Genomic DNA, 16,006 nt, shown 5'->3' with positions numbered 1-16,006 from the left:
TTAAATGCCTGGAGGAGAAGGCTATCAATGGCTGCTAGCCCTGATTGCTAAGTGCTACCTCCAATATCCGAGTCTCCCACCCATCAGCTTCATGGGATCACCCCACTGGATTCTAGTATTATGAGAGAGGGAGAAAAAATGTCTCTCTATCCACATTCTCCCCACTGTGTACGTTATTTGGTCCAGAGGCTGGGGAACATGGGTGGGAGGGTGCTGTTACACCTGTGTCTTGCTTGTAAATTTCCCATAGGCAGCTGTTTGGCCACATGTTGGACTAGATAGAACGCGGGTTTGATCCAGCAGAACTCTTCTTACGTTCTTAATGTGGTCTTGGAATTGACCCATCACCGTGAGCATGGAATGCATTTGCGTGACAGCCGCCAGACTCCACCTGGGGGCAGGTGCATGGAAAAGAGCGACTCTGGAGGCTGTTCATTTTCTAGCTTTCCCCATGCTTAAGGCCCAAATCCTTAAAAAGCAAAAACATCAAATATTGAGAAGGAAACAAAACGTTGGCTTCGTAACAGCTCCGTTGTGCTGCCGTTACGTTGGAAGGAGAGCGCGTAATGAAGACACCCGCAGAGGCCTCCCTGCAGCCCGGTGGGGTGGGGGGGGTGTCTTCTCTCTGCCAACTCGTTGATGCAACCTGGCTCTCGGCGGCTGGATTGAGCCAAGCACTCGGCGTCGTAGATAAGCCTTTGGCCAAATAACCTTGGCTTGAAGCAACCCTGGGAACTGCAGCGTCATGCGAGGATTTTGCAAGTGCTGTCAGCAAAGTGCTTGTGCTTCTTCCAGGGCTTCCTGTCTGCTCACCGGCTTCCTGTTTCTCCCGGTGACATCAAAGGGGAGAAGGATGTCCGTGTTGGTGGTCATGCAGGGGTCCTTGGAACTCAGGGCCGGCGTTGGTGCCCCGGGAACAAAATCCAGCCCTTCGGAACTTTTCGTGTTTTGGGAACGTTGGTGCGCCCTGTCAACTTCCTCCAACTTTCCAAACAGGGACGCTCTTGTACACAGGCGAAGTGGCAAATTTGGGAGTTCAGCTGCCTGACAGTTTCTGTAGTCCGGCTTTTTTGCCCCTCAGTCCCCTCACCACAGAGGGGGTCAGAAACAGCGCAAATGTACCTCGTGCATAATGATTCCCCCCTCTGAAAAACGCACGTGGCCTGGCTCCAGCCCCCCTCTCATGCGCTCCGATTGGCTGCCTCAGTCCCCTCCCCACTGCGTAACCACGTAGCTGCGTCTGGAACCCACCTTCAGGTCACGCTGATTGGCCAAGCAGGGCTGTCCGTCCTCCTGCTGGCAGAGGGGCCGCCTCGCCCTTTTTGGTGTGGAGGAAATTAATTGCTATTAAAGCTCGAGATTTAAACTTTTTTCAAACTTTCAGAATTTTCTGCAGGTTTACACTGCTCGAGCTTTGGTTTAAAACAAAAATGAGCAAAAACGGCCAGGTAGATCTTGGGTAATAAGCCTTACACTACTGCATTCTTATATAGATCATGGCTTGTTAAGGTATCAGTCTTCGTGAACAACTCAGAACTTTGGCTATTGAACTAGAACTAGAATGAATGAATGAATGAAAAATTATTGTGCTTGACCACTGTGTGAATGGAATAACAAACTAGAGAGGACTTTGGTCTGCAAATAGCCGCCCCCAATAGGGCTCCCTCCATACATGTTGGGCTGAAACTCCACTGGCCGTGTTGGCTTGAAATGATGACAGTTTCAGTTTGACACGACCCATTGAGGAAGGCTAGCAATGCAAGAAGGGAAGTTTCATTCCAACATCTCTGTCTTCAGCTCAAATGTTGCCTAACTTCAAGGCTCGACTTCTGCAATGCGCTCTACATAGGGCTACCTTTGTGCCTAGTCCAGAAACTTCAACTAGTTCAAAATATGGCAGCCAGGCTGGTCACCGGTACACCTGGGGGTGACCACATTACACCAGTCTTAAAATCTCTTCACTGGCTGCCGATTAGTTTCTGGTCAAAGTATAAAGTGTTGGTTATCACCTTTAAAGCCCTACATGGTTTGGGTCCAGGGTACCTGTGGGATCGCCTTCTCCTGTACAATCCACCCCGCACACTCAGGTCCTCTGAGAAGAATCTACGTCAGTCAGCAAAGACTAGGCTGACAACCATTACCCAGAGGACCTTCTCTTCTGCTGCTCCCAGACTGTGGAATGGCCTGCCGGAGGAGACACGTCAGCTTGACAGTCTTTCAGCATTCAAGAAAGCTATCAAGACTGATCTCTTCCGGCAGGCCTATCCAGTAGAATTTTAGGATTCTTTTAGTATGCTTTTAGGATGTTTTTAACAGTGTGTGCCATGTTTTCAATCAGTATTTTATGTATTTTATTATCGCTGGTGTTCTCCGCCTCGATCCAATTGGAGAGGCGGGTAAGAATTATTATTATTATTATTATTATTATTATTATTATTATTATTATTGCCAATTTTGCATTTTCCTCTCTCACCCCCCCCCCGCCCCACCACTTGAGAAGAAAAAAGTTTCAATGGTTGAGATGGGGGTCAATCCTGAAAAGCAGAACTGTTGAGCGTGCATAACCCATGTCATTCCTGCGTCGGTATGCGCAAGAGAGGTACCACATTATAAGCAACAAAGCAGAGCATGCCAACCAGGCGAGAGTTAATTGGAAGGCCTCATTTCTGCTTGGCTAATGAATAATCCATGCTAGGCAGGTTGCATGGATATGTTTAATAATGCCAGTGTCGCACCCAAGCTAGGATGGGAGCCAGTGCTGATGTTGTCATGCTCTTGCAGTGGGGGGCGGGAGAAGGGGATTATTCCGCAAACTTTTGCGGGGAGACACCAGCAAAGGTTCGAGGGAGATCTAGCTTACACAACTCCCCTTGGACATGCGGGCATTGACAAGCTGTCAAGACGCTATTGGCTGAGATAACAATCAATAATCCAGGATTGCCCTTGGACCGTCTCACTCTCTGAGCATGTTTTATCTCATTGCTCTTCAGGTTATGGTTCAAACCGGGTTATTTCTGTTTGGAGAAAGCGAAGCGAAGCGGTGGAGGGACACTGAGAAAGCCAAAGACTGCCTTGTGTGAGAGAGTAATTGGCTGGAATTGGAACCCTGCAATTTCCGTGGTAAGTTGGGCATCTCTAATATTATTATTATTATTATTATTATTATTATTATTATTATTATTATTATCATCATTATTATTATTATTTCTATACTGCCCCATAGCCAAAGCTCTCTGGGCAGTTTACAAAAGATTAAAACATTAAACATTTAAAAAACGATACACAAAATTTTAAAAACATAAAAACAGGCAATAGGCAAAGATAATATCCATTTAAAAACAACTTCAAGCTCTCAGCCAAAGATTTATTTATTTATTTATTTATTTTATTACACTTATATACCGCTCCCATAGCCAGGGTTCTCTGGGCGGTTTACAGGGGTCAATTAAAACTCAACTTATGAGGCCTTCAAGAGGCAGCTGGACAACCATCTGTCAAGTATGCTTTAGGGTGGATTCCTGCACTGAGCAGGGGGTTGGACTCAATGGCCTTGTAGGCCCCTTCCAACTCTGCTATTCTATGATTCTATGATTATGCTGTGAAACGCCTGGGAGAAGAGAAAAGTCTTGACCTGACGCCAAAAAGATAACAGTGTTGGTGCCAGGCAGGCCTCATAGGAGAGATCGTTCCAGAATTGGGGGGCCACCACTGAGAAGGAACCCTCCTTTGTATTTGTATTTTTTGAAACCTTTATTTACAGTTCCAGCAAAGATGGTCCGATGCGCCCATCCCAAATGGTCAGTCCAGGTTGGTACCTCCGAGAAGGCATTTTGCTAGAGATAACTTGACCGCCTTTTCTCTCAGGCCAGGATGTTCCGTTTGGTGGCTCTCCTGCTGCTCTTCGTGGTCTTCCGGTTATTCTTGGACCTGCCCTGGATCCAGGTGGTTCCAGCCCTCCTGATATTCTATTTGGGCTCCGGCGGGTGGAAGTTCCTTCGGATCTTTGTCAAGACGATCAAACGGGACGTCACGTGAGTCGTGCATGCTGGGAAACGCCTGCCTTTCCTTGCCTCTTTGGCCTGGCTTCCCTAAAGAACTTGGATTACGGTGACGGTTGCCCTCATGCCTTTTACGAGAAACTTATTTAGTTTATTATTTTATTTATTTATTTATTTATTACATTTATATACCGCCCCATAGCCAAAGCTCTGTGGCTAAAACAGTGAACATTTAAAAGTATACAAAATTTAAAACCATCAAAAGCATAAAAACAACAGTATCCATTTTTTTTTAAAAAAAAAAAACAGTTCTGGGGTCCGTTAAAAACAAACTCAGCATGTGCTGTTAAATGCTGTTAAATGCCTTGGAGAAGAGAAAAGTCTTGACCTGGCACCGAAAAGATAACAATGTTGGCGCCAGGCGAGCCTCGTCAGGGAGATCATTCCATGATTGAGGGGCCACCACTGAAAAGGCCCTCTCCCTTGTTGCCATCCTCCGAGCTTCCCTTGGAGTAGGCACTCGGAGGAGGACCTTAGATGTTGAGCGCAGTGTACGGGTAGGTTGACGTCGGGAGAGGCGTTCCATCAGGTATTGTGGTCCCAAGCCATGTAAGGCATTATAGGTTAAGACCAGCACCTTGAATTGGGCTCGGAAACGTATAGGCAGCCAATGCAAGCGGGCCAGAATCGGTGTTATATGTTCAACCCTTCTGGTTCCAGTGATCAATCTGGCTGCTGCATTTTGCACAAGCTGCACCTTCTGAACTGTCTTCAAAGGCTGCCCCACAAAGAGGGCATTGCAGTAATCTAATCTAATCTAATCTAATGCTTTAACGTGTCCATGCTTGGGCGGACTCTACACAAGGGCAAGGCAAAGGACAGCTGCCAGCCGTGGCTGCAGTATTCGGGATCCTGTGGCTAAAATGAAAGGCCGTGGCTGCGATTGGGCCCTATCGAAGCTGGTGGCTCTGATTTCGGTGGGGCGGTGAATCCATTCTTGGTTGTAGCCAGAACTCTAAAAGACCTATCCAAAGTGCTGAACCCCATTCCCCAAATCGTTCCAGAACCTTGGATAGCTCCTTTAGAATTCTGACTGGTTCTGGTCGAGACCCAGAATGGATTCACAACCCCAGTGAAGTTGGAGACACCTTCCTCCCCTGGATGGAGCATAGCTCAGTGGTAGACCACACGACACTTTGTATGGAGAAGATCCCATCTTCAATTCTGGGCATCTCCAGTAAGAAGGCGCCATAGGGAAGTGATGTAAAAGACCTCTTCCTGCCTGAGAAACTACAGAGCCACTACCTAATTAGTATAAACAATACGGGGCTGGCTGGACGAACAGCCTCACCCTATAAGGCAATTTCCTATTTTTAAACATGGGGTTGCAGTCCATTTAATTCCCCCCACCGCTTCTCTAGGAATCAATGGCAGCCATTTTTAAAATTCCTACCAGATAGAGGCAGGGACCCTCTTCCATATTACGTCCATACTGCACATCGCACAGCAACAAACATCAAACTTACCTGTGTCCCAGTACTGCCGCGTTGTGCTTTCTCCTGGCCCCTGCCACCAGACGCTGATGACGTAGGGCAGCCTTCCACAACCTGGCACTCTCCGAGGTTTTGGACTTCAACTCCCATCATTCCCCGACGGCCATGTTGGCTGGGAACAATGGGAGTTGTAATCCAAGCCATCTGGAGCACACACAGCACTGCAACCTCTGGACGCTGGAAGGACAGGCAGGCATTCCAGGCGTAGAGACATATTATATTGAAGGTGTCGTTTCAGCCTGCGAATCAAAGCTTTCTGATTTTTAATGGAGGTTTCTAATCCTTATGAGAAATGGTTTTGCATAGCAGAGCCATGCTAAGCAGGCCTACTCAGAAATAACTCACATGTTTATTTATCCCAAATAAGTGGAAAGAGGACGGCAGCCTAAAACGTCCTTTCTATGAACACCCACACTAGGAGACAAACACAAACGATGCACGTGTTCAATCTCTCTTAAGTTCTCAGTACCCTGGTATATGTTCCGGATTTTAGTTTCCCAGAGTTCCTTCTACTTCGGTGGAGAAGTACCTGTGGCGTTCCAGATGTTGCTGGACTCCAATTCCCATCACCCCAGACCATTTGCCATGCTGGCTGGGGCTGATGGATGTTGGAGTTCATCAGCATCTGGAAGGCTGCAGTTTCTCCCATCCCTGTCAAACGCAGCATTCCTTCACACATTAAGTGTACACCTAAAAACGTGAAAGGGTGAATGTGGCAACTCGTGTGTGAAAAGTTACGTGCCATAATACAGGGATATTTATAAGTCGAGATGCCTGAACAAACAATGTTTGAGTTCACCAAGATTCTCCGAACGTCAGCTTGATGATCGTCTGTCTTCGATTTGCGCTTTACCTTCACGCTCGCTGGTCGTTTTGCGCAAATTGGAAAACCACGCAGAACAAGTGTGACCGTACAGCGAAACTGCACACACAAAAAGCCAACACTGTGCTGATTTCCCACCATAGCTTAAAGCGTGAAATTGTGCTTTTTTAAAAAACAACAACAACAACACACAGGCCATTTTAAACTTTGGGGCGGGGAGCGGGTGGACAAAATGTACGTGTTTTTTAAACATGTTTGAGAATTTGCGAACCTTTTCAGAGAAAAGGTTCTTCTCCTTTTTGCGCTCGTGAACACGGCCTGTTGTCATGTTCTGTGAGCGGAATTGAACTTCTCGCCTGGGCCTACCCGAAAGAGCGCCGAGATTGAACGTGGCTCACCTGTGTGTTTTGTTGCTACATTATGTGTGGAACGAAACTCATACGGGGAAGCAGAGTTCTTCTCCCTCTGCTAGGAGTAAAATTTAAGAATGTAAGAAGAGCCCTGATGCTGGATCGGTTCTGATCCATCTGGTCCGTCACTCTGTTCACACAGCGACCAACCAGCCGTCGACCAGGAACCCCCTATCTCCAGTATTCGAGGCAGTAAGCCTGTGTGCACCAGTTACTGGGGAACATGGGTGGGAAGGTGCTGTTGCACCATGTCCTGCTGTGTGGGTCCCTGTTCGAACAGAGTGCTAGACTAGATGGACCCTTGGTCTGATCCATCAGGGCTCTTCTTATGTTCTTAACCCACAAGCAGGACACGGGTGCAACAGCACCCTCTCTCCCATGTTCCCCAGCAACTGGTGTACACAGGCTTACTGCCTCGGATACTGGAGGTAACACATGGCCATCAGGACTAATAGCCGTTGATAGCCTTCTCCTGCGGGAGAAGGCAGCAGGACGCTGTGAACTACCATGAAAAGAACATACGAAAAGCCCTGGTGGGTCAGGCCAAGGGTGAATCTAGTTCAGCGGTCACCCAGCTGTTGGCCAAGGACCAACAAACAGGATACCCTCCCATCCATGTTCCCCAGCAACTGATCTACATAGGCTTACTGCTTCTGATACTGGAGGTAGCACATTTTCCTGGCCTTGATCCCAGAGCAAATGACAGGATCTCCCATGAGGCTATGCTCCGTGTGCCAAACTGTACTTTGGACTTTGGATGTGCTTTCCCAGAGCACAATCAGATTTCAACTAACCTCATCTGATGCCAAACTGCCTCTATTCAGGCAGAACTGGTTCTTGATGAGGAACACACACACACACACACACACGTAGGGGAGAATAACCCATTGCATCTTTCAGGGTGTGTCCAACGGGGAGGTGATGTCTCTGCCAGTCACCCCTGGAGATATCAGCACTGTGTCGCAACCACGTTTGCCAACCACTGGGTCGTGAAAGGACAGGCAAAAACCAGCCTTTCCCAACTGGGCGCCCTCCTGACGTGTTGGATTACAAGTCTCACAATCCTCAGCTGGCATGGCCAAGGCTGGCCGGGGAATGCAGGAATTACATTATGCCTTGCATTTACGAGTCCAAAGCACGCAGCCAAAAGAGAGGACTTAGCATAATAAAATCACAGTTCCTCGATCTGTGCTTTTTTACGTTGTGGTTTAGCTTCGGAATACAACTCCCATCAGCCCTAGACAGCAGGGCTGATGAGGCTAGGGAAGGCTGCCATCAAAGAAGGGGAAAGCTCTTTGAAATGACGCAAACAGCGTAATAGGAGCTATCGTTGTTTTTGTTCGATGGAAGGAAAGAAGCGATAATGGACAGACATTGGCGTGGGCAGCAGGATTGGCAGCAGAACGCAGTGGGCCCTTAATATATTTCTGCTGACGGGCGCCTGCCACCTCCTCCCCCACCGCTGCAGCCCCCTGCTTTCCACCCTGCACTGCGCCCACCAAAGAATCCCCTGGCCCACCTGCCCGCCACTGCCACCGCTGCTGAAGAACCCTTCGCACACCCATCTACTGCCAAATTCCCATCTCCCGCCCGCCTTTGCCACATCAGGAGAATGGCCAGCAAGTTTCTCTGGAGTCCCCATCCTATTTATTTATTTAAGACCTTTCCTGGACGCTTTTCAGAGCTGGAGACCTCACAACAATGAGGAGACCTCACAACACCCTTACGACAATAAAATATATTTAAATAATAGTTAAAATATTAAGAGCAATAAAACATAAACATCACAAAATAGCAATTCAACACAATAAAAGCCAGCCATAAAAGCAGCAAAACCAAGAGCAGCGATAACGATACTCATATCATGAGAAGGCCACGGTAACATATAATGTTTTCAAGGCCTTCTCCAAAGCCTGCAAGGGTGGTGCATGGCGGGCCTCTGATGGGAGTTCCAAAAGTGTGGGGCCACTGCAGAGAAGGCCCTCTCACAGGCAGGCCAATGAGAAGGGTGCATAGTCCACACAGCGCCTAGTTAAACTGTGGAATTCACCACCACAAGATGTAGTGATGGCTTGAAAAGAGGGTTGGATAAATTCCTGGAGGAGGAGAAGGCTATCAAAGCCTGGTCACCGGTACACCTAGGGTTGACCACATTACACCAGTTTTAAAATCTCTTCACTGGCTGCCAATTAGTTTGAGGGCAAAGTATAAAGTGTTGGTTATCACCTTGAAAGCCCTACATGGTTTGGGTCCAGGCTACGTGCGGGATCGCCTTCTGCCATACAATCCGCCCCGCACACTCAGGTCCTCTGGAAAGAATTTACTCCAGTCAACAACTATTACCCAGAGGACCATTTCCTCTGCTTCTCCCAGATTATGGAACAGCCTGCCGGGAGAGATTCGTCAATTTAACAGTCTTCCAGATTTTAAGAAAGCTATAAAGATGGATCTCTTCTGGCAGGCCTACCCAGTGGAATTTTAAGATGCCTTTTAATAATGTATTAGTTTTAAATGTTTTAATTATATGTATTTTATAGTGTTTGTATTTGTGTTGTACCCCGCCTCGATCCAGAGGGAGAGGCAGGTAACATCATATTATTATTATTATTATTATTATTATTATTATTATTATTATTATTATTATTATTCCTCCTCCTCCTCCTCCTAATGGATATGTGCTACCTTCACTGTCCGAGGCAATAAGCCTGTGTGCACCAGTTGCTGGGGAACATGGGTGGGAGGGTGCTGTTGCACCAAGTCCTGCCTTGTTGGTCCCTGGCCGATGGCTGGTTGGCCACCGTGTGAACAGAATGCTGGGCTAGATTGACCCTTGGTCTGATCTAGCAGGACTCTTCTTATGTTCTCAGGGTCTCTCATTATGATCTTAAAGTGCAAGCAGGCTCATACGGGTGAAGGCAGACCTTCATGTAACTTGGTCCCAAACCGTTTAGGTCTCTGAAGGTTAAAACTAGCACTTACAACGCTCAGTTTGATAGGCATAAGGTGGTGGTAGCATTGGGGGATCCACCTGTAGGATCCACCACCCTTCCCAGTTCACTGCCAGAGGACGGGGATTTGAGGCAGATGGCTACCAGGAGGAGGGCCTTCTCTGCTGTGGCACCCCGGCTGTGGAATGAGCTCCCTAAGGAGGTTCGCTTGGCACCTACATTATATGCTCTTAGACGCCAGGTGAAGACCTTTTTATTCTCCCAGCATTTTAACAGTCTATAAATAAATTTTAACTTGGTGTTTTAAATTTGTAATTTTGCATTGCTGCTGTTTTTATCTGGTTGAGCTATTATTGTATTTTATATTATGGTTTTATACTGTTGTTTTATACTTTGAATGTTTTTAATTTTTGTGAACCGCCCAGAGAGCCCCGGCTATTGGGCGGTATAGAAATGTAATAAATAAATAGCCCTGATGCCCGTTCTCTTCAACTTTTCCCATGCCTCTCACTATCTCTGTTGCCCTCCTCTGGACCCAACTGGTCTTTATCAGAGGATGAAATTCATTGTGTCCCTTGTGAAGGTGAACAGACCTACCTGCCTGAAACATAAAGGATCAGGTGTTAGATTGCGATGACTCTGAGCATGCTTGCAAATGAAGGCAGCCTCTGTCCTTGGTTGTTTATCCCCTTATTTTATTTATAATATTTATATACCGTTCCCCATCCAAAAGATTTCGGAGCGATGAACAACAGATAGGATAAAAGAATTAAAACACCGTATTAAAAACGACTATTTTTAAAAGAAACAGTTCTGATGAAACCCCAGTTCTGGTTAAATCACAGCCAGTCCCTCAAGGAAAGCTTCCTGGAACAACGAGCCTGTTCAGACAACACGCTAAGCCATGGTTGGTCCGCTGACGCTTTTGCAGCAAATGGTTAGTGAGCTTGTTTTAACCGTAGTTATGCAGCCACCATGGTTAGGAATGGTTCCCAGGACACGCTAAGTCCAGATCTACACCTTGTGTCAAATCCTTATTTTATTTATTTATTACATTTTTATACCGCCCAATAGCTGAAGCTCTCCGGGCGGTTCACAAAAATTAAAACCACGAAGAGCATAAAAAACAACCAACAATTTAAAAACACAAATACAAAATACAATATAAAAAGCACAGCAAGGATAAAAACCACCCAGTAAAAATTGATATAGGTTGAAATATGGAATTAAAATATGGAATGGGGAATAAAAAGCAGGTAATAACACTATGAAAGTGGTATATAGAATGTGTCCTGTGCCCCAACAGTTATCAGTGCACTTCAATACCACTATAAAGCAGTAGTGTAGATCTAGTGTAAGTCACGGTTCACATGACACACTAAGCCATAATGTTTAGCTTAAAACACTTAACCATCGTGGCTTAGGGTTAGGGTCGTCTGAACAGGGTCAACAACGTTTTCAGGAGGTGTCAGAAGCAACACAATGTTTCTGCCTGCCTGACCTCCAAAGGAAGGGAATTCCATAGGAAGGGGGCCACCACACTGAAGGCTCTTCTCCTGTTGGATTCCAGTCCACGTGGAACCACCCTTGGGTTGAGACAGCCGCCTGTAATCGCTGCATCTCCTCACCTGTGCCTTGTCCCGCTTGCTAGGACTGGGAGTATGGTTGGCTTGACCCGACTGAAGATTTGGTGGTACGTGAGGCACAAGTACACCATCCCTCAACTCTTCCAGCAAACGGTGCGCAAATATCCGGAGAAGGCTGCCCTCATTTTCCAGGGGACGGGCGAGACCTGGACCTTCCGAGACTTGGACAACTACTCCAACCAGGTGGCCAACTTCCTGTACGGGAAGGGCTTCCGCTCCGGGGACGTGGTGGCCTTGTTTATGGAATCCCGCAACCAATATGTCGGCCTCTGGCTGGGCATGGCCAAGATCGGGGTGGAGGCGGCGCTCTTGAACTCCCACGTGCGGCAGGAGTCCTTGCTCCACTGCATCAACGTCTCCCAGGCGAAGGTGGTGGTGTTTGGCAGCGAGTTGGCCGAAGGTGAGAGAGAGGAGGAGGAGGCGGCGGGAAAGAATTTGGGGATTGGGGGAGGAGAGGATCGAAGGGAACAGAGGGAGCGCAGTGTTTGCCTGTGTAAAACAGGGCTGCAACATCTACGGGCTGAGTCCAATTCCGGAGATGCTCTCGAGAAGTCACATCCCGGTGGTGGGCGTGGCTGAAGCCAAATGGGTTGGAACAGTGGTGAAAGGGGTGGAGCCAAAATCACCCCAAACACCAGCTCAAATCTTGATAAAATAGTTAAGAGCAGAGACACCACGCTGTCAACAAAGGTCCGCATAGTTAAAGCAATGGTATTCCCCGTAGTAACCTATGGCTGCGAGAGCTGGACCATAAGGAAAGCTGAGCGAAGGAAGATAGATGCTTTTGAACTGTGGTGTTGGAGGGAAATTCTGAGAGTGCCTTGGACTGCAAGAAGATCAAACCAGTCCATACTCCAGGAAATAAAGCCAGACTGCTCACTTGAGGGAATGGCATTAAAGGCAAAACGGAAGTACTGTATTTTCTGGAGTATAAGACTACTTTTTAACACAGGAAAATCTTCTCAAAAGTTGGAGGTCGTCTTATACACCCAGTATAAGATGACTTTTTAACCCAGGAAGATCTTCTCAAAAGTTGGGGGTCGTCTTATACGCCCAGTCGTCTTATACGCCGGAAAATACGGTACTTTGGCCACAGAATGAGAAGAGAGGACACCCTGGAGAAGAGGCTGATGCTAGGGAAAGTGGAAGGCAAAAGGAAGAGGGGCCGAGGAAGGGCAAGATGGATGGATGATATTCTGGAGGTGACAGACTTGACCTTGGGGGAGCTGGGGGTGGCAACGGCCGACAGAAAACTCTGGCGTGGGCTGGTCCATGAAGTCACGAAGAGTCAGAAGCGACTGAACGAATAAACAACAAAAGGATGGGGGGAGCCTCAGACAATTGGAGAACCTCAGACAATTGGAGGAAAGGGGTGGGAAATGGGAAGGGGCATGATCTTTTGAAAACCCTGGGAGGTGGATTTGGCTCCCCCCCCCCCCGGCCGAAGCCCAGAGGTTTTTGCACCCCCTGGATGAAAAGATCTTTAGGCTGCTCTTTGATAAAACTATCTGGGCAATGTGCTAGAAAAGAAGCCAAGGCATCTTGTAAAAATCACAGTTCAAATGTGTTCAAATCACAGTTTTCAAGTGTCTGTTTGAGAAAGTTCTTGAATCCCTTTCAAGCAACTGCTCCCTTCCTCTTACCTCATGAGTGCTCCCGGGGCCATATATGGGGCTCAGAGACATTCTTAGGAAGCGAGTAAGGTGGGTGGCTGTAGGGCGATGCTTTCCTCTGCTGGGTGCCCATTTTGTGGTGGTGTCTAGGACAGCTTCTCAAATTGCGAAATGGGCCTACATGCCCCCCAAATGTGACCTTCTCCTGTTGTAGACGATGAGCTGCTCTAAACAAGCAGTTTAGTGCATGCTCGTGAGTGGCCACCCACAGAAATTTCTGGATAAGGTACAGACTTTGTCAACGTCCAGGACGTCTTCAGCACTATTTCTTAAAAACACACACACACAAAAACCTTAAATAATGAGGTATTATCTGGAGCATCACACTATAATTCTGCCACTAGATGGCTCTGTCCCATTAAACACATAGAGCTATTCCAAGAAGGGAAGGTCTGAATTCGAAATCACATCGTTGTGTTTCAAGGGGTGTTTCATAAAGGTGGGAAGCCTGAAGAGAACGGAAGCCTCTAAGGCTGTGTGATTGTATTCTATTTGTAGAGAAGCTCAATGCTGAGTTCACAGAGGCGCTTCTCTCCTCTCTGTTATAATGCGGGCCTCTAATACTTCAGAGACCATATTAGTCAGGTATGCTAACAGATCTGGGGAACCTTGGGATATCTTTCTCGACCACGGCAGCTTCTCCACCTGCCTTTATCTGGCATCTGTTCTTTTTCTGCTAAAGCTTTTTCAGTGATCTCTAATGCATTTGAACAGGGCTGTTCATCTAAGAAGGACTCCCAGAATGGCATACAGAGATTAAGCATGAGATTGTCCTGGTATTCAAGTTTACAATCCAAAAGACATGGCACAAAAGGGAAAGCGACAGGGAGGGAGGAGGGACAAAAGCAGAATTCAGGCTCTTCATTTCAAATAGGGACGAAAAAACCGGTGAGGTTCATTTTTGTTGAGGTTCTCTGATGTTTATCTCATGCCCATTGCCGAATCATGAGTGCTCCCACCCCGACCAATTCATACAAGACAAATGTGCATTTTGGTGCCCATTTCTTAAAGTGCACTCTGATAATGCAGTTTCCCCAATAAATTTAAAATGTGAAAATGATTTTGAGCCGGGGTGGGGGGAGCAGAGTGCACGTTTCAAAGACCACATTAATCCTTGCTAAGATAATTTTCAGTTGAGAGTTTTGCGAGCTTTTCCTGATGATTGCAATCCCATTGACATTCGAGGTTGCAAACAGGGCCCAGTGTCCCAGTGAACAAAGAATCAAAACAGAATTCTCACACCTCCCGAGATTCGTCTCCTAGGCGTCCCTTCTGGCAGGGGAGGGCGGAAGAAGCTCCCTGCAGCTGGTCCTTCTCTGGCCAGTGGATGGGGCCAGGTTGGTCTCCCCCTCCTAGGATGCTCTTTCTAGGAGGAAGGGACATGCAGCCTCCCAATGGCTCTTCGTTTCCTGGCCAATGGACAGCCAGAGTCATCTGGGTGACGAAGCAGGGTGGATGGTGGCTGGCTGGCTAGTGGCACAAGCTTTGGGACACGTGGGGCAGGACGCAACTAAGAGCAGCTAATCCTGCCTGCCGAGTGGCCTTGACAGCAGTGAAGGAGTGCTGCTTCTCCTCCATCATGGTGCTCCCAAGCGGGCAGATGGGACTTGAGCAATCAGGTTCTGCCCTTGAGCCTCGGTGAAGCCGAGCGTCTGAATCCATGACGGCGTCGATCCAGTCTAGACCGATGGTGTGGCAAAAGGAAAAGGAGTTTGGGATGGGAGTGACATTCTTGGTCATGAAAGCGAGGCCAGTCTGTGTAGGCTGCGGACATCATCATCATCATCATCATCATCATCATTATTATTATTATTATTATTTTATCTAGCACCATCAATGTAAATGGTGCTGTACATACTAAAAGAATAAAACAGCAACACCATTTATTTATTTATTACATTTATATACCGCCCCATAGCCGAAGCTCTCTGGGCGGTTTACAAAAGTTAAAAACAGTAAACATTAAAGAATATACAAAATTTAAAACCATCAAAAACAACAGTATCCATTTAAACAACAGTTCTGGGGTCCGTTAAAAAACAAACTCAGCGTTGTTCAATGGTGTTAAATGCCTGGGAGAAGAGGAAAGCCTTGACCTGGCGCCTGAAAGATAACAGTGTTGGCGCCAGGGGAGATCATTCCACAGTCGGGGGGCCACCACCGAAAAGGCCCACCTTGCCACATAGGCTTACATTCTAAGTCAGGACGTACTCTGTGGTGGCACTGCAGATGTGGGATGCCTTTAACAGAGAGGCTCCCGTTGCCTGAAAGCAGCTAGTGAAATGTCAGAGTAGCCAAATGATCAACCCCTTAAACATGGATTAAACATATGCATTCTAAATAGGGCTGTGCACGGACCCCCCCGCTCCGCCCCGCCCCGCCTTGATCCGCCTAGGGTCTGCTCCGCTCTGCTGTGGAGCTCTGGCACTGAATCGGAGCTCCGCAGCGGCGGGAGGCGGTGCCAGGTAAGGCCCCCCTCCCTCCAACTCCTTACCTGCTTTCGTCCCGGCCCGCCGCCAGCTTCACTAGAGCCCGCGGCTCAACCCAGAACTGTAGGCCCCACTTGTGGGTTGAGCCGCGGACAGATGCAGGTAAGAGCCCCCTCCCCCTTGCCCCCTTACCTGGCTCTGCCACTGTCGCTGCACAGGTGGCGGCGGCAGGGCCAGGTAACCACCCCCTCCTTCCTCCCCCTTACCTGCATCCATCTACGGCCCCGTGGCTGCTTCAACTGAGTCCTCAGGCTCAGTTGAAGCAGCTGCAGGGCCACGGATGCATGCAGGTAAGACCCCCCCTCCCCTTTACCTGGCTCTGCCGCTGTCGCCGCATGGGCGGCGGTTGCAGCAGCAGGGCCAAGTAACCCCCCCTTACCTTTTTTTCAGAGCTCCGGATCGAGCCAAAGGATCCACCTTCGCATCGATCCGCTCCGCGTCGCTCTGCTGCTCCCCTGATCCTCTT

General features: G+C 47.9%; 1 protein-coding gene across 1 annotated transcript in view; it reads left to right on the top strand.

The window, feature by feature from the left end:
• The window catches only part of SLC27A4 (solute carrier family 27 member 4), a 56,959-nt gene that overhangs the window by 9,185 nt on the left and 31,768 nt on the right, over positions 1–16,006 (top strand). The window contains exons 2-4 of the mRNA XM_063144465.1: positions 2,991–3,120; positions 3,865–4,031; positions 11,384–11,778. Of these exons, the coding sequence (XP_063000535.1) occupies positions 3,871–4,031; positions 11,384–11,778 (556 nt within the window). The 5' untranslated portion in view covers positions 2,991–3,120; positions 3,865–3,870. The remainder of the gene's footprint in view (positions 1–2,990; positions 3,121–3,864; positions 4,032–11,383; positions 11,779–16,006) is intronic.

This window comes from Elgaria multicarinata, chromosome 19 (genome assembly GCF_023053635.1).
Source record: "Elgaria multicarinata webbii isolate HBS135686 ecotype San Diego chromosome 19, rElgMul1.1.pri, whole genome shotgun sequence".
Classification (NCBI taxonomy): Eukaryota; Metazoa; Chordata; class Lepidosauria; order Squamata; family Anguidae; genus Elgaria; species Elgaria multicarinata.
Note: the sequence above shows the minus strand (reverse complement) of the source record. Positions and strands in the feature narration are given on the sequence as shown.